Here is a 19,242-nt window from a genome sequence, read left to right as displayed (position 1 = left end):
TTTCAAAGATCCATCCGACTTAAGTATTAGAGTGGTCCTCCATTGGCTCCCCTGACAAGTTCATTTTCTTACCTCCATCTTTATTGCAAGTAGTATGGCTTAAAGTCTCATTGTGCAGTCAACTGTATCAACAATCTTTAGGTTCAATCGTTTCTTCCAATTTTTTCGTTACCTTTTTATGTGTGGTTTAAACCATTGCTTATATATATATATATATATACACAAAACATTGCTTGTGTTTGATTCTCGTGATAACGGATTTTGAGTGAGCCACCTGCATTGTCTCTCGATAGATACATCCAATTTTTCCATTTGTTAAACGTTTCTTGAAAATAAGTTAATTTCAAGGAAGAGCTTTAAGGAAAACAAGTTAAAAACTAAGCATGCTATCATAGTTTAATAAACTAGGTTGAAGGAATAAATTTGGAGAAAAACTTTGTTAATATTTTCTTTTGTTCTTTTGATTTTTTTTTTCTTAATTGTTAGAAAAAATTATATAAAATATAAGCTATAAGTATATCCGAAGAAAAAATTATCGTAAACATTAAAATATAAAGAAATGCAAAAAAGTAAATGATTTTAAAACATTAAGAATTAATTTAAAAATGTAGGCTATAAGATATTCCAATTGCGCTACCAATTCTTCTGGTTAGAGTCTCGCGCGGTCCCGCGGAGAAGAAGATGGAGAAGATCCCGGAACCTTCATCCAAAGGAAAGAAACGCCAGCGAGACCAAGAGGATTCCGAATCCCAAACACAAAGTATCGATCTCGATCAAACTCTATCACTAGGTAAATACTCTGTTGTTGTTTTTTTTTTTAAAGCTTAATATTTGGATTATTTTAATTTTCCTTGAGCGATTAATGCAGAGGAAAGCCTTACCTTTAGCGACACACTGGTGGCGCTTCGCATAATGCGAGCTCAATTCCCGCGCATTGAGAAGGTTAGGGTTCATCACTTTTTTTATGTTTCAGGTTTGGTCTCACACATTTCGAAATCGTTGAATTTGGAAATTAATTTTAAAACTTCTAATATCGTGGGATTAGTAATTAGTGACTCTTTCTAGCTTGAAATTCATAGTTTAGTTTAGTTTAGTGATCTTGAACTATAATTATTTTGCAACTGGAAGAGTTGATTATCCACCCGATTTTCATGCCTGTTGTACTTGGTAGATGTAATATTTCTTGTGTTACAACACCCCAAAAGTTTTAGATTAATGTTAGATATGTTACCAGAGCAAATGTCATAAGTTTGAATCCTGACTTCACAGTTTACCATTTTCAGTTATTTTATGTGTTGGGGCCTACTTGTTTAGGAGAAGTTTGAACTCACACGTGAAGGAGTATTAGAATATTAATTTTTTGATAAGTTTTAGAATATTAATTTAAATGATTAAGTACATCATTTCCTATTAAGTTAAGCTTTTGGGATAAGTGGTGATTTAACAATTAAGATATGTGATTTTTTGAGTAGTTAAACTATTGCCAACTGATTGGTATCTAGACATATGATGAGTTGGGGCACAAATCATGATCCAATGGTGGCCTTGAAAAAAGGCGAGTCCTACTAAATGTTATCAAGTGGTGCATGTGCGTAATGATAACTAGTTTCTTCCTAGTATCCGTTATTTATATGTCACATACATGCACAGGCACGTGCACGTGCACGTGCACGTGCACACTCTCACAGATACAATAATGTCTCCGCTTAAGTTATCTTATTAGCAATGTGTTTCTGTGGGGTGCACGTATGCTTAGCATGGCTAAGCATTGGGCTGTTGAATCTCAGCTTCTTCTGATTTTGATTAAGCTCAAGCCAAGGTCGAGCATACTTACAACTCTACCCTATTGCAGCTTCGATTCCCTTTTGTTTGATTGACCTCTAAGTTTTTCAAGAGCCTAACTCAGCTAGGTTTGTTACCCTAGTCCAGGCTTATGCAACTACCGAATCTTATGCTAACATGACATACTCTGGAGTTGTAAGAGCTATGCTGCTTTTCGTTATCACTCACTTAAAATTGTTTGTTACTTTTTCAATATGCTTGTATCAGTTTTTCAAGTGGTTGTAACTTTACATTGCATCATGCCAACCTCAACTCTACAAGCCTGGTTGAGTGGGGCATGTGTTTGTCAAGCTTATCTTGTTAAGCTGATGGATTGAGCTTGTGACTTAAGTTTGAATTTGGTTTGCTTAATTAGTGAACAAGTCTAAGCAAGCTTCTTAATGGCTGAATGGAGCTGTTCACAAGCAAGTCAGGTCACTGAATATCAAGTGGCTCTGGTTATTGAACATCCATACTATGTGGAATTTTTAATACTTAATATTGTATATGGTAATATTTATTTATTTCCATTAACATCCTTAAATTATTATAAATTAATGCATGTTTTCAGGTCTCAGTTCAGCCCTTTATTTTAAGGTCACAATTGTACAGCAGTGTAGAGGACAGAACACAAGTGGATAGGGAGTTAGAGGTCTGGTTTTTAACCTTAACTTTTAAATAATTCTCTTGACTCCAATATTTAGTACCAGTCTCTAGCAATTCTGATTCATTTGGATTTTTATTCATTTATGATCTTTCTTCCCTCTTAGACATAGTAGTATGAATATGGAGAAAATGTATCTAATCTGTTAAGTTCATTTTTCTCTTCAGGTGCTAAACAAAGTTTTTTTTGTCTATATGTGAAGCAAAAAAATAAAAAATCATATGCATACCATGTATAACGATTGGAATTTTTTTTTTTTTTTTTTTTGAGTATACCATGTAATTCCTTTGTTTTTGGGCTCTGTATTTTCAAATTTTAATTTTAAATAAATAAAGAAAAATGAAGAAGAAAAAGGAACAATAAAAGAAAGAAAAAATCAGAATGAAGAGATAATAAACATATCACATGCTGTGCATCTAATTAAACATTATTTGATTTTTCAAATTGGTTTTCACACATGCGGAATTACTTATTTAGTTTTGAATTTCCTTGACTGTTGATGTTTGTTGTGTTTTCACTCCATGGTGGTTTAATTCTTTTTGATTTTTTTTTTTTTTAAATGACTGATATAGGCTGCGGTGTGTTTTCTTTTTTTGGTGCAGTCATTAAGAAGAGATAAAATAGTGCGCATTTTCAAATTAAATACTGGACAAGATGATCATGCTATAATGTTTTTGGATGACTATCTAAACCAGGTTGGTTGCATTTGTGTAATTTCACAGTATAGAGTGGTAGAGGGTCAGATTTTTCTTGGAAGCACATCCAATACTGTAATTTAATATGAAAAATTGAAATGGATGTTATTCTGCACATTTCCTGGGTGTGTGTGTGGTGGTGAAGTTCTGGACATTGTCATTTTTGTGACTATGGTGTGCTTGGTTTGTTGTGTACCAGCCATATGACAATGCAATGCAACTCTTTTAATGGATTGACAATCTATTGACAAGTTTCTTGTGTCTAGATAGAACGTGTTGTGAAAAGATTGGAAGAAAAGAAGCAGGGTGATCTTGAAGTGTTTAAGTGGTTTAGAACACATGTTATTGATTCCAAGCTGGAACCTAGTATAGGACATCAAGAGCTTGTAAGTGTTTCAAATATCAATCCACTTTTATTTCTTAGTTATTTTTTAACCTGCTTTATATTTTCCTCCTACCAGAAACCTTGCTAAGATTAGTCAAACATAAACTTTAATGCTATTTTTTAGAACTATTTAAACTATCAGATACAACACAACTCAAAACAATGATGCCTTTTCTGCAGCATACACTCTTATCACTTGGGGGAAAGGTTATGGATGGACACATCTCCCTTTTAATCAATGCTGGCCTTCTTGTAAGTAAACTTGGATTTGTAATAATATATTGCAATGTTGCTCCTTTTGAATTACAGTTGTATTTTGTGCCTATTTTGCTGTGAACGGGTATGTAAATGTTGCCGGACTTGGTACTTGAACTGAAATTGTGACTAGGAAGAGTAAAGTTTTTGAGATGTTATACATGGTGTATCAACATGGTAAGTTACAAACATGTTGATAAAATGGTCAGAACAAACAAAAGTCCTGTCTTGTTACCAGAAAAGACTCTGTGTGCGCATGTTGAGAGATGAACACTTTTTTTTTTTTTTTTACCCTAAGAGGCATTGATATGGACCAGATTGGGGTGGATGGGTTGGGGAGATATTATCTTAGTTTGTTTGAGCTGTGGGGTGAGTGAGAGATGGCTATGTCTATATATCCCATCCCTTCTTTGATCGAGTCTTTGGTAGTAGGTGCAATATTGAAGGAGTTCATGGCTAATGGCTGGAGCTGTATTCCCACTCCTAGTACTTTGTCTTCATAGGAAGCCTCATGGTCTCCTTGTTGTCTTGTTCTTTTAGTGTTTCTTTTTTCCCTATTTTGGTTTCTTTTCGAGCAGGTCTGATGGTCACCAGTCTGCCTTCTTACTAACACTGCTGTCTAATCTTAGACACGCCAGCTTATTGATCCGAACATGTACTGGTTCATAATTCCAAATGTTGGTTCAGTACTCAAGGGTCTCTCTCAGGTATATAAATGCTTTGTTTATTTATTTACTTACTATTTTGGTAATGGGCTATATGAAGTGGATCCGAGTTTCTTAGCCAAACTATATCAAAAGTTTGAAGTTGTGAGTCATCATTCCAACAACAGGATATGATCTGTTTACGTTTATTCCTTACAGGGAAGAAAGGAAGTTCTTTCTCTTCTAAACCGCAAGAGATACAAAGAGATGATGTTGGCCTCTATGGAGAAAAAGCGTCTCCGGTTCTCTCCACTCGACATGAGATTCCATCTCCGTGATCTGATCGGCTCAGGTCACCTCAAAACAGTCCAGACATCAACTGGATTAGTTGTTCGAGTTGCAAAAGATTAAATCCAGGAAGACACATCTCCTATTGGATACGTCTGATGATTACAAACACTTCTCCAGGTTGTCAGTCTTGAGAAGAGGTAAAGTTGCTTATGCTCTGACTGATAACCTACTGATGCGGCATGCATATTTTCTTATAGTGATTAAACGAATAAAATATATCCAGACTGGCTGAGAGAGAAGAAAGAAAAGATATCAGGGACCATATGCATCACCATCAAGGAATGCAGAATGGTTTTGGTGTATTAGCTTGTCAAAGAAACATGGGGGATGGGCATAAGTTGCCAGAATGGATAGGACAAGGGGAGCCTCTGTGAGGACATTTAACAAGGATGTTTCACCCTACATTCACACAAACACCCTAGCACGTATAATTAGGCTATGTACGATTGATAACATTATTGTTATATATCATAAATAATAAAAACAAATAATTTAATATTTTAAACAATTTCTGTGACAAATGAGGTAGTATTAGTTTGAGAGTAATTGTTACACTTCATACTTAGTTATCACAAACATTTCACACCAGTTGACGTGACATATTTTAAGTAGTCTTCCTTTTGTTTTTGAGTAATACTGCTCTTTACATCTATTTATCACATATATTAAAATGGCTGACGTGGTATGTTTTGAGCGGCTTTTCACGTCCGACACTTAAAAAAAAAAAAAACAAGCATAAGTCACTTAAAATACACTATGTTAGCTGGTGTAACATAAATGCGATAAATTGCTTGAACAAATTGGTTGGGTTTGGGAGTATTTTTTGGGTCAGGGGCCATTTTCACAGCCCCTACAATTTTTCTTGCCCTTGCACTTTGGATTTGGGCTAATCAACAAGTCGGGTTGGGTTCAAGCTAGAAAGTAAGCTGTGGTTATATTAATATATGATGACATAAATGAAATTCATACAAAATAATCATCATTAACAACACAATCGTCATGAGCATGAGATGCTATTATCAAAAAAAAAAAAAAAGAGAGAGAGAGAGAGAGAGAGAGAAATCCATACCAAAGTTAAATGACCAATTATAAGGCTTATTTGGCCCATGGGCTGGTGGGTTGGTTTGAGCTTACTTGTAAGCCCATGATCAAGACCCATATCATGCTTAAAAAACCCAATACCACGTGCACCCTTTTCAACTTGTGAAGCTTTTGACGGCAAATTTGTAGTCCTTTTTTCATATATTTCAAAAATCAAAGCCGAAGTTTACGGTATCGGACAAGTGAAATCCGCAGCTCAAGCTACTTGCGACAAGTAAGCTTTACACATGTTCTCTTTGTGGGGTACCTGAATTACGTGTAATTCGATTAGCCAATTGTACCCTTATTATTTTTTTCTTTCTTTCTTGAGTGCACCTTAAGTAATTCGATTGCTTATTTATTTATTTATTTTAATAAAATGGAAACCTGATAGTGACCATTATTCAAATGATCTCAAACTAGATGGCTAGGGGAATCTTTGCAAGGGGGATATTAACAAGGCATAGGGAGAATATGCCCCCCTATTGGAATGACAGGACTTGGGAAAAAGGTCGACCCTTTTCTTATAATAGGAAAAATAAATAAATTAAAAAAAGAAAAGAAAAGAAAAGAAAAGCTATGCGTAAAAATAAATCAAAGAAAACAAACCCCTTTACTTTACAATTTACATCATAAGTATCTTCCGTGATCTTCTCTGATGGTAAATTGAATTGCTTTATGTTCTAAAACATATATGATTCCAATTGTGTCAGCATCGATCAATCAGAAACTCAGGATAAGTTCGTTAAGCTTTCTTTTGGCAACGTGTCTGTTAAGTAGCCATGGCCGTGTAAAGCTCAAATCTTTTAACTTAACTGCAAAATTGGTCTGTTATTTAGGAGCCCAGGGGACCCCCCCCCTCACCCTCCCCCCTCCGTCGGGCTTTTTAAAGGCAAATTTTGATGTAACAATGAGACCAAATCCCGGTGCCATTTCAATCTCTCCATCAACAAATCCGGGCTCTTCTCTGATTGGATCTGCGCCCCCGTCATTGAAGATATCCAACAGCAACTCCAACTCGTTCAAGAGTGCTAATCATTGAGCACATCAGCTTGCAAAATGGGCTGCTTTTTAGAGAGTTTTTGGATTCATCTCTGATTTTTTTCTTCTATTTTGGTCAAAAGTAGGAAAGATTTACCCTTGTAATATCTCCCTTTCCATTGTTTGCCTTAAAAAAAAAAATTAGTCATACAAGTAAAACGATAGTACTTTATATTCCGTGAGATCTCGGCCATGTTGTAAGTGACATAAATTTGTGTATATTTCATAATTTTCATGTGGGTTAATGGTTGTGCAAGTTTGAATTTAGGTTTCATGGAAAAACGACTGCTACTTTTTTGCGGATGGTGATGATTTTAACATATTCAAGGCTGAAGAACAAAGAAATCAAGAAGATTATGAGACCAGCCTCATCATTTTCTCTTCTTTTCAAAGTTTTCCTTCAACTTTGGTCGGAAGAAATTTTTTCAGTCTATTAAATTGATATCTGTCTTTACAACCTTTGATTGTGATTTTAACATTTTTAAGGCAGAAGAACTGTCAGAAACCGCAAGAAATCAAAAGGATTATGAGACCATCCTCATTTTCTCTACTTTTCAAAGTTTTCCTTCAACTTTGGTTAACCAATCACACAACATACGTCAATTTAATAGATTGAGTTGGAAAAAATTTACCCAGAAAACTTTGTCCTTCTTCTCCTGCAAAACCTATGCATATGTGGTATGTCATATGCTTAATAGTTTGAAAGTGTTACATATGATAATCCTATAGTATCACTTGATTCAGATCCGTGCGCATACTTTTGCTATAAATCATGAAATCAATTGGGATTTAATTACCCCATGGTTGCTTTCAATTCATGTTTGATGTTGACAACTACAAAAATCTAAAAGCAATTACAAAATTATGGTCACTTTCTTACTTAACTGAGGAGCCAAACTCAGCCCATCTAACAACTTTTCATAGTGAAAACGTATTAAACTCTAAACAGCACTCTTTAATTAAGATTATGTCAAAATTTTCTTTCAAATTGGGTTAGGAGAAATTCCTTCAACTTAGTCTATTAAACTGTCACATGCTCTTAGAGCACGTAATTTTTACATTCATTTTTAACTCTTAGATGCTCTAAGGACACATGTTAATGTAAAAGACTCTGTTGACAAAATTTCCTTCGATCCGATTTGGAAGAAAACTTTATCCTATCTCGCCCCTTAAGTCGATCCAATTTACATAGAACAAGTTGAAAATTAAGTAGAAGCCCTTGTTAATGTAGAAGTAAACTAGAGAATAATGTCAGACCTATTTATAGTTTGATCAATAAAGCTTGTTATAACTACCAAAAATGGTAGTATAATGGTCTCAAGGGAATCCCCATGAGGTTAGGAGAAGGATCCTCTCCATTTTATTTGAAATGGAGGGGATTCATTTAGTTGTTTTAAGAGGGCATTGTTGTCCAAATGAAAAACAAGGAGCCTAGAAATGATAAAATTGCCCCCTAAAAACAACTAACTTGTTCCTCTCCATTTCAAATGGAATGGAGAGGATCCAAGTTCATGAGGTTGGACATGCACTAGAGCTTGGGTTCGACTCCCGAAATGTGAATTCCTTAGCCTATTAGTGTTAGCCACCTTGAGTCTCATTAATGCCCTGGTGGGGCGGGTGTTAAGCTATGGCTTGGTTGGTTTTGAGGGAGTGCCTGCGGTTCTCACCGTCTAAGCCCATCCTAAACGGCGCCCCGCGGGTTGGTGCTACTATGGTCACGCCCAAGTAGGATATCTACAATTGGCCTCTCCCTCCAACCTTTTTTATTTAGAAAAAAAAAAAAAAAAAGCTTGTTATAATGCTTTGAAAGTGTCTCATAATGCAAATTTGCGTGCACGTGCTCTTGCTAAGTGAGCCACTTCCCATCTCGTTTTTGAAAGCATTCCCAACGGATCTCCCATTCTCTTTTCCATCCGGATCAAGAATAGAAAAGATCTTCCATTGTAACCCTATTTCCCTATTCAATTAGGGAGAGAGAGAGAGAGAGAAAGGCATGTTATAATAGGAAATACAATTAGGGAATTAATACAAAATATTACAGAAAAATATCAAACTATATGACGAGATAAATCAGTATCTAATTAATTCGGTCTATAAATAGTAAGTGATCACCGCAAAATCGGCCAACAAAAAATTGCAAACTTCCAAATTTCCAAGCCAACCCTGCAGAGCCACTTACCACAACTAGCCTATGCAGCCCATTTCACAATTAAAGTGCCTTGGACTGCACCTGTAGAAATAGGACTAAATGACCCAAAAAGAAGAAAATAATAATAATAATAATAATAAATAAACAGGCTGCTTAATTAACTAACCACGTACTTGTTGATAATTTATTTCTTCAAAGCAAAATCATTTAAACAAATAAATTGGGTGGAAGGCCATTTGAATCAGTTGGTCGAAGTTGATGTAACGTAAATTTGAAAGTAATTTGAGTGTTTTATAAATATTTTGTGTTTTGAGTTGTTTGTTATTGTTTTTATTTTGAAATAAAGGGGAGAAAAATGTTACCAAACAATTCTTCCTCTCTAATTGTTCCATTAGGGTTTTAGTAACTAGATCTTTAATCAAATATTGCAAGACCTTCTCTCTCTCTCCCTCTTATAAATAAGGATTTATTAAAGAAACTAGAAAAAAAAAAAAAAAAAAGAATCAATAAGCAACCCCTAAAATAAGGAGCCTACACAAGCAAGCGCCTACAAAAATAAAAATATGAGCAAGCAAAATTGATATGACAATTCATATGATGCATATTATGTTTATAAACTGACGTGACAACTATTACATAATAGTCCACATGACATTGATTTTTATAAAATGTGGACTATAATGAGAGTTAATTAATTTGTAAGATCGAAGGTTGTAGAAAAAAACTATAGGAACTCAAACAATATTTCTAATCACATACCTATTAAATTTAGAGAAAGAAAAAAAAAAAAAAAGAAAAAAAAAAAAAGAACAAGATTAAAAAGAAGACAAGAAACTTGGACCCACAGATGGGATTAAATAAACTGTTCCAAACATTTAATTAGAATCCGATGAAAATTAAGCTTAGATGAAGTGAAGCTTTCCTTGGTGATGACAGTATATATAGGTTAGGTTCAACTTTGATGGTACACTAACAAGGGCATACGTCTAATGCTAAGCACCACACAAGTCAGGCTTGAAAAGATTTTTGAAAGCAATAATTAGGTTATGTTTGTCCAATCATTCCTAGAGCTAGCCATTTTATGACCTTATTTAGAAGCGGATTCGACTCAAATTTAGATTTTAAATTCTAAAAATTCATGTTGTTACGAGTTATGAATGTTTTGAGCGTTTAGAGTTTATACCGTGCGTGCGTGTGAATTTTATCAAGAATTTTTTTTTTTAATTTTTTTTCACATAATCGAATTCTAAATTTGCATAATTTGCAGTGAAACAAAACAAAATTAATATTAACAAATATTTAACTTGCTTTAAAACCATGGTTATATATGTATATATGTTGTACAGATCATTCCTAGCTAGGTAGGTGTAGCTTAAAAGAGCTTAATAATTTTATAATTATAGGGATGGTAGGCCAGAAGCATTAGAATTAGTGATTGATTAGAAGAATCCATATATGATTGATGCAGCCATTGAACTATTCGTTGTCAACATTTCTTGAGGGCCAAACACCCCCCAACGCGTGTCATTCTGTTTCAAAACTGTCTCTTCAATATGGAAATTTATTAGATAATTGTCTTGCTATTTTGTTGCCAAATAAAACATTCACTTTCTTTCATCCTAACGACCCATTTGGATGGAGGGGGAAATTAAAGAATGGAATGGAATGGAATGGAAAACCAATAGTGACAGCCCACCAATGTACATCTTTTGTTTGAGAGGTTTTTTTTTTTTTTTGTTGGGAAACTTCATTTTTGGTCCTCTAAACTTCTATTCGATTTTACAAACCCCTTGAACTTCCAAATCTCTCATTTTTAACTCATGAACTTTCAATTACTCTCAATGTGGATCTCTCCGTTAGATTTTAAACGTTACATGACGTTTATACCCCTGACTTTTGTATAAAATTTTAACTTCCAAAACGTTTTTTTATTTTTTAAAACAGGAAAATTAAGGACATTTTGGTCTTTTTATTGTATTTTTAATGGCTAAAATTAACAGAATGGTTCTAATTGAGAGTAATTGAAAGTTCAGGGGTCCAAAATAAAAGATTTGGAAGTTCATGGGAGGTTTGTAAAATTGAGTAGAAGTTCAAGGGGCCAAAATGAAGTTTTCCATTTTTTTTGTTTTTTTTTAATTATTTCTCCTCCCACAACATACAGTGGCTGCGCGACCACCCTCTCCTACAATAGAGGGGTGGCCGTATGGTCATTTCCTTCCCCAACACAGGGGTTTTTTTTTTTTTTTTTTCTTCAAAGTTTTGGCTGATGTTTCACTTTTTTAAGATCTAGTTGATATGTGACTCATCTTGCACGGTAAGCTAGTTGATTGGATCATTTGGTCATGTCTTTTTTTTTTTAATTATTGGACATGACATAGTTCGATGGCCATGTGTCCACTCATCTCGGTTAAAAAGTTAACTGAAGGGATACTAAATGAGTCATTTAATAGAATATAACTTCTGTAGGGTCTTGGCACAAATCAAGGTATTTGTGCCCTCCAATAAGAAGGCGACACATCAGCGTTGAACACTATAAAAAAAATATGCTGTTCCACCTAATCTTTTTTATAAAATACATAAAACAAAACACCTTTTAGAATAACATTTTCATATTTTTCTCCAAAACCACCTCAGCCACCAACCTGCTGCCCGAGACGACGCCGGACAGTACAGAGAAAGCCAAAGATGACGGATACGACCCCTACAGAAAATGCCGGGTAAGAACCAAGCTCCTCCTCCCTCTCTCCGGCGCCCCTCTCTCTCACCGGCGGCAACAGAGCAAATTTTTTTTTCTCGAGAGACAAAGCAAAAATCCGGTGAGAGAAAGGGGCGCCGAATAGGGGGAGGAGGAGCTTGGTTCTTACCCGGCGTTTTCTGTAGGGTCGTATCCGTCATCTCCGGCTTTCTCTGTACCAGCTGGCGTTGTCTTCGGTGGCAGGTTGGTGGTTGGGGTGGTTTTGGTAAAAAAAATATGAAAAGGTTATTCTAGAAAGTGTTTTGTTTTAGGTATTCTAGAAAAAATATTAGGTGGAACACTATATTTTTGTTATAGTGTTCTACGCTGATGTGTCGCCTTCTTATTGGAGGGTATAAAGACATTGGTTTGTGCCAAGACCCTATAGAAATTATACTCCATTTAATAATAGTGTGAATCTGAGTAATTTTAAAAGTTTTAAACTTTTAAGGAGTGATTTAATTAATAAAAGATAAAATCTTAGGAACCAAACCATTAGACCATTTCCCCCGCATTCTTGTCAAGCATTCTTGTCAATTAATTTCCTTCTAGTATATATGTTCCCTTTTATTCATATTTTCTATTTTCATTTTATTCCTTTATAAAGCTTCTTATACAATCCTAACATGAGGGTCATCTCAATGGTAAGGCCAATTAGGCCGCCTCTGCCTAAGGCCCTCTAATTTATAAAAAGGTCCCCCATAAAAAGGTATTTTTATATTAAATTTGTCCAAATAAATAAAAAGGGTGAAAGGCCTTAAGAAAAATAAAATGAGAAGAGGTCATTTGACATGCTATAATGAGGCTGTAGAAAAAAAACAAAGCTGACATAGCATGTATAAAATGTCAAAAGATTCCAAACTAAAGCATAGCCCACTTTTCTTTTCTTTTTTTGTATTTCCTTTTTCCTTTATTTTCTTTCATCATTTTTAATATTTTGTTTTTTAATTCTATCATTCTTTATTTATTTGATATTTTTTTAAAGGTCGTCATTGTTACACGTATGCTCCGATCAAATCCTTGTTACAATAAACTATCTTATAAGAAAGATAAAATGAATTAACTATATTATATATTGACATATATATATATATATATATATATATATATATATATTAACAAATTTGACATTGAAAAAAAAGTAAGAAGAATAGTTTTTAAATTGATCATATTTACAATAGGCCTCAATTAATTCCTTGAGCCGCCATGCCTTGAGTCACGAGCTTGACTGACATGAAAAATATGTCTCAAACTATTGCTTTTAGCTTATGAATCACGGATTCTAGTTATCCACCTTGTTAGCTAGCAACCTTTTGTGTCTCTCTCTCTCTATTATTGGAAGGTGAAAAATATATATATATGTAAAATAAATACAATAATATATATTTGAACTGCAGAATTGAAGGAGCAAATTAATTAGTGAGAGTGATTGGATGATTGGATTAGGTTAATTAATGTCAAAGATTCAAACACGAAATAGCTTGCTCAGGGAAAAAGAACAGCTAGCTAGATAGGTTGAAATTAAGATAGCTTTCTATTTATAGTACAAAGTTAACAGCTAGCTTATACAGATCGAGACAGTAGGGATAGGGTTTAGGAGGGGGCTTCAATACCGTATAACGTAGAAGATAATGGATGCAGCAATCAATATCCACGTAAATTCCAAGCCGTATGATAATTCTTTTGCTTTCTCATGTCATTGAGAAATTCCTCATGTGATAGTTATGCATAACTATATATATATATATATATATATATATATAGATTTTCTGGCTTAAGTAATTAATTAATTAATAAATTATCTATCTCTCTCTCTATGTCTCTCTCATTTTTTTGTGTGTTTCTGTCTCTGTGTGTGAGTGTGTGGGGGGATCATCCACGTTTGCGGCGCAACTCAAGAAGGTGGCAGATCGAGTAGCACATTACCTCAACCTCCCCATACACGTTTTCTCTTTATCACCAGAAACCCCACACGATGTTATATTAACTGGACACCTGTCCCCAAGAGAGGCTAGCAATTGCCCAACGCCATATATCTATATGGACTTGTGTGTCTCACATCCATCCAAGCAACCCAAATTATTCTAGTGCCACTTGTTTTGGAATCGGGATCTACATTATATATATATATATATATATATATATATATAGACAATCAGTGTAAGAAGGTAGCTAGGTGAGTGTTACTTGTTCGATTGAGTGTTTGTTTAGACTGTTTGGGTAGAGGGTGGCAAATATTCATGTTGAATTTGGGTCGTGATGAGGCGAGGGTATAAAATTATATAGGTTAACCCTAATCTGATCTACTTAACTAAACATATTAGACCCTTCAACCTTAAGTACTCACTAATTTCATATTGAGTTTGTATTGAGTTCGCATGTTAGCATATATATGTTGCATGTCGGATTAGGGTCGTGTCGAAACTTGGGTATAAGACGATATAATTTCGTATTGAGTTTGTATCAAAAACTAGTACAAGTTGTCCACGTACTTGTTTGAATAGGCCAGGTATGTGGAGCTCACCCGCCTTCTCATATTAGCTGTCTTAATGAAATACGAACAACTAATTGCACCCGGTCTTTTTTTTTTTTTTGGTCCTAACACTCATAATAAGAGTAACATTTTGTATCATAGTCTTGTTGTCAACTCTTTCTCTCACCAGCATAATCGGCAAACAACTCCTGCTGTTCCATGCACAATGTTGCAAACCCTAAAGAGTCACTATTCCCACTAATGTTTTTTTTTTCATATTATAGGTGTTGATCGAGTTCTAAAATTAAAATGATTAATTACCACGTTTTATATATTAGTAATTACGTACATATTGTCCAGATTTCCTTTTTGATTCCCAATCACATCAATTAAAGGCCCTGCGTGATCGACGAAGCTTATACTTGTAGAAATCAATTTCCCACGTTTTCAAGCTATCAACCGAATCTTTTGATGATGTGGTTATTAATTACACTTTCTTTTTTTTTTTTAATTTCTTTTTTTAAGTATGAAAAAGACGTAAAGTCTTAAATCGTGGGTGTGTATACGACTAATCATGTATCCATGAGAAAGCCATTTTATTCCATTATTAATACTGTGTAAAATTCCTTTTGATGGTAAATTAGCCTACAATAACATAACATAACATTTATAAACCATCGGCATACTACGTACGCTAGCTAGCTTCGTTGACAAAGAGGGTTTCTAGTTAATTATCCTGATAACATTTAAAGAAAAATTGCTTTTCTTTAAGAAAGCTTTTGAGGCAGACATTTCTGTATAATAATGGGTAAAGTGTTAGCTTATAGTTAATGATCATCTGGAAATTGGTTTAATAATATGTATTATTTCTGATTTGTGGAAGATATTGTACCATTTAAACAACAATATTCTAGATCTGCTTTTTCTTTAATGTACTTGAGGACAAGATGGCCTTTTCAGCGAATTATTTCATGTATTTTGAAGCACGAAAATGGAGATTGATTAAATAAATATGGTGTATATAATCAGGAAGGATATTATATATGCAATATGTCATTTCTTTCAAAAGCAAATGCTTTTTCTTGATAAGCTCAGAAAAAAAGAAAAAGCTTTTCATGATAAAGTTTTGTAATAGTGTTATCGATCGATAATCTCATGCATGATCCCTTGCGAGCTGCAACTTCAAAAGTCTATAAAGCCAATGTGGTCACCTAACTTTCTAAAAGCTGCTTGTTGAATATACAAGCCAAAGTTGGCTTATTCTCGGGTAAAAGCTGTATACAAATTATCTCTAACCAATATATTTTCACATTGATCGAGCTTGATTTTGAAATAAAGTTCTGATTTATTTCATGCTGCAACTGTGGAAGCAGTAGCCAATTAAATGAAGAGTGATAATTCTCTCTCTCTCATGAGCAGGAAAAGTATACCAATGGTGAGGGAAAGAATTTGATGGCAGAGAGAGAGAGAGAGAGAGAGAGGAAGAAGAAGAAGAAGATCAAGAATAGGAACAGTATGCTATTGTTAATTGAAGAGTGAATAGATAGTAAATAAAATAATTGAAAGATTTGCTTGTCAACTCACTGTGCAAATCTTAGGATGATTAATCATTGAGGAAATATATATAACCTGTATAAACTTCAATATAATATCTCAAATTGTATAGCCCACAGAATTGATTTTGATGGTGATACCCAATTGCAGAAGGGAAATTAATTTGCCAATGAAAATTAAGGATGCTGTAGGTGCCAATGCATGGACATGCTTAGTTGGCAGCTTTTGTGTGTATACTGTACATGACTGGATAATCTGATCATATAGAGTAATCAAATTGGACCCACGTCATTTCAAAAAAAAAAAATTGGACCCACTTAAAAGTATGCAAATTATTTGTTGTTCAAGATCTCTTCATTTCATTTCATTTCATGTTCAAATTAAAATTTATAGATTTAATAGCGTATATATTTAACATTATTTAAAAAATTTTAATGACATGGCACACCTTGTATACAAAATCTAGACCATGTATCGAGTAAGTATTTATTTGGGATTACGATTTCAAAATGTGCGATTTTAAAACCTAAGATGATTTTTAAAAACACAGTTATGTCATGTTTGGGTGTATGTTTGAAGGGCTTAGAAGTGCGTTTAACAATCAAAAGGTCCGTTTGAAGAAAAAAGTACTCGTTTGCTAAAAAAAAATTGAAAGCACTTTTAAGAATCTAAAAGGCCTAAAAATGGTCAAAACGTACGCACTTTTGGCAAAAAAAATAACAATGAAGCGCCCTTTTTTTTTTTTTTTTTTTTTTCAAAAAACACTTTTTGACTTAAAAGCTCTATTTCTCAAACACAATTCCAAACATGCTTTTAATCGTTTAAAAAAATCGAAGTTTAGTCTTTAAAATTGTGCATTTTAAAAAAAAGCACCCCCTTAGCTACGATTTAAAAACACATATTTTCTACATTTTTAAATCGCAATTTTTAAAAAACACAATTCCAAACGATTTATTTTCTGTGAATTGGTTTAAAATCGCATTTTTTTGCTATGAAATTGCAATGTCAAATGTACCCTAATATTGCTATACGTACACCACATTTTTATTTTATTTTGCTGATGTAGCATTGCGGCATACCGTTTGATTGCAGTCGAGTAGAAAGAGGTTGGATGACTGGTATACCAAAAGGAGCCCATAACTTATGGAAATGAATTTGAGTATGCGGAGGTTGTGAAATTATTGGTTCCCATGGAGAGGAATATCAAGCCGTCACTCATTCTCCAACAAAAATCGACATCTACACCTAACAAAAATTCCCTCCTTGGAAAAAAACCCTAACCCTAACATTCACAATCATTTGTATTATCTTTGATGGTCGGGACAGGCATCATTTAATTCAGAATAAATATTTCACACGTCAAAACCTATGACGTGTACCTTTGTTTGTGGAATCACATGTCTTACGGCGCGTGTTCTGTCCCGTAAATTTAGGGTTTTTTTTGAGAAAAATTTGTCAAAATCATAATTTGCTCTAGTAAGACCTGAGTCATCTCATCTCCATCCCACTCGCTATCATGCACCATGAGTTTTAGTTTACAATTTGTTCAAGAAATCTCAATGGCCCATCTTGAATTTGATTCTAATTCCTAAATATGTAAACCCATTTTTCCTTCTCCATTATTATATCGACAAAGACTATACCTTAAGAAAATATTTTGTTTTCTTTTCAAAGTCACAACGCAGTTCACATTAATTCAGTGGCCGCCGTGATACACAACTGACGAACTCAATACGAATCCAACAAAAAATGAGCAAATTAAGGTTAAAAAGTTTAACTCTAGCTCATTTAATTAAATGGGTCAGGTACTTAAAGTTTATACATATGCATCGACACGATCCGAACTCAACACGCGACATTTATGATTTGACAATTTTTGACATGCACACGACATACAAACCCGACACGAACAAAATACAAAATTAATGGCAAGTTAAGATCATAGTTAACTTACTTATATAATCTTATACACATGTCTTGACACACAAATATGAATTGTCATCTTTAATAAGGACTCGTAGCTAGCTTAATTAAAGTCCAATCCTATGATCTCAATGATTAATTAGTATGATATTTTTGTTAATTATAACCTCACAAATTTTGGTTATATTAGCACTGTTTCCCTGACCGCATCACAACTAATAACCATTTTCAATGACTAGTGTCGCAATATCGCTTTTTGCTTTCCTTGCCACATATATATAAGGTAGATATTTATCGTTTAATGGCGAAAATGACCAATTTTATCCTAAGGGGCCACTGACCCATTGCACAAGTAACCCTATTAATTAATTAGATCCTTATAACTTCCTAGGGTTTTATTATTATTATTATATTTTTTTTCTGTCACTCTCATGTATAGACTTATAGTACTGAAATTGAAGCTCCATTATTTCAATCATACTGTACGTAGCTAGCCATGGTGACCCCAGTCCAGTCATGGTCTATAATATAGTGACCTAATTATTATCATTAAGATGATACATGCTATGACAAACATCCTTTTGTCCATATTTCCCTTATTATTGCCTTTCTAACATTACTCACCCGGAAACAAAAACCACAAAATTCATATAGATAAGTGTACAATATTATGCATGGTGGCCTTGATATATATATCATTAGTGGGCCATGCCCCAAGACACTCTGTGAGCCCCACGATTGCATCAATCCAAAGGTACTCTTCTGAGATCGACAATGGAACAGATGGGACTCTTCGAAGTTCATGATTAATGCTCATTTTTTCCAGCTATTAATTTTATTTTTATTTCTTTTATTATTTATTTATTTTTATTCTTTTGAGCTGTCAATGTTGTAGGCTGCAGCCATGCCAGATCGATCAAATGGTTCACGTGCTTGCAACAATTGGGGTTTTTATATAGGATATTGTTGAAGAGGGTGTGGCGTGCTCCGAGACCATTGAGAAGACCACTCCCATGTATTATACATGGGTATCTAGGCCTCATAAAAGTTTCTCTCACAATTATATGTCTAATTAAATTACTCGGTATCTTAATTGATCCTAGCTAGCTAAGCCAATTAATTATTGGATTAAAAAAAAGAAAAAAGGATATACACCCAATTGATCGTACGTCTATGAAATTCAAGTATTTAATTGGCACGATTTTAACAAGATCCCCCCCCAATCGCATTACAGTCCAAGAATCGAATGTAATGTTGTTTGATGCTAAAAAAAAAAAATCCTAACGATGATTAAGAAATTAGGATATACAGATCCAACCAAGAAAAAAAACTTGGATTTTTCGCAAATTTAGGACATAGGAACGTGGAGATTGATAAAAAGAAATTCGAGTTGTTAAATTACCTCTTTTGGAAGTTTGATATATACCATGTTAATTAAATAGACATTAATTACTCCATTAAATAAAACCATAA

The 19,242-nt window shown here is 34.0% G+C and overlaps 1 protein-coding gene across 4 annotated transcripts; it reads left to right on the top strand.

Annotated features, from left to right (window-relative positions):
* The first annotated feature begins 627 nt into the window (after window positions 1-627).
* On the top strand, window positions 628-7,170 carry LOC132166729 (uncharacterized). 4 transcript variants are annotated; one of them, XR_009438597.1, is made up of 9 exons: window positions 628-790; window positions 869-942; window positions 2,393-2,473; window positions 3,088-3,180; window positions 3,447-3,566; window positions 3,746-3,817; window positions 4,450-4,527; window positions 4,684-4,952; window positions 6,735-7,170. XR_009438597.1 is itself a non-coding variant. In XM_059577600.1 (8 exons), exons 1-8 carry the CDS (start codon window positions 682-684, stop codon window positions 4,873-4,875), a joined length of 819 nt encoding a protein of 272 aa, XP_059433583.1. In that variant the 5' UTR covers window positions 628-681; the 3' UTR covers window positions 4,876-5,548. The 4 variants fall into 4 exon arrangements, 2 of the variants coding, with proteins under 2 accessions (XP_059433583.1, XP_059433585.1); XR_009438596.1 differs by lacking the exon at window positions 6,735-7,170 and adding an exon at window positions 5,039-5,548; XM_059577600.1 differs by lacking the exon at window positions 6,735-7,170 and having other exon boundaries at window positions 4,684-5,548.
* Window positions 7,171-19,242: the final 12,072 nt, after the last annotated feature.

Source organism: Corylus avellana, chromosome ca11, assembly GCF_901000735.1.
Source record: "Corylus avellana chromosome ca11, CavTom2PMs-1.0".
NCBI classification, from domain to species: domain Eukaryota; kingdom Viridiplantae; phylum Streptophyta; class Magnoliopsida; order Fagales; family Betulaceae; genus Corylus; species Corylus avellana.
Note: the sequence above shows the minus strand (reverse complement) of the source record. Positions and strands in the feature narration are given on the sequence as shown.

What these genes read in the sequence shown, in the direction of transcription:
- LOC132166729 (XM_059577600.1), top strand. Translation starts at nt 682, where the DNA reads ATGGAGAAGATCCCGGAACCTTCATCCAAAGGAAAGAAACGCCAGCGA. An exon ending in AAGTGGATAGGGAGTTAGAG is followed by an intron (nt 2,474 to 3,087) that starts GTCTGGTTTTTA and finishes TTTTTGGTGCAG; the next exon opens with TCATTAAGAAGAGATAAAAT. An exon ending in GTATAGGACATCAAGAGCTT is followed by an intron (nt 3,567 to 3,745) that starts GTAAGTGTTTCA and finishes CCTTTTCTGCAG; the next exon opens with CATACACTCTTATCACTTGG.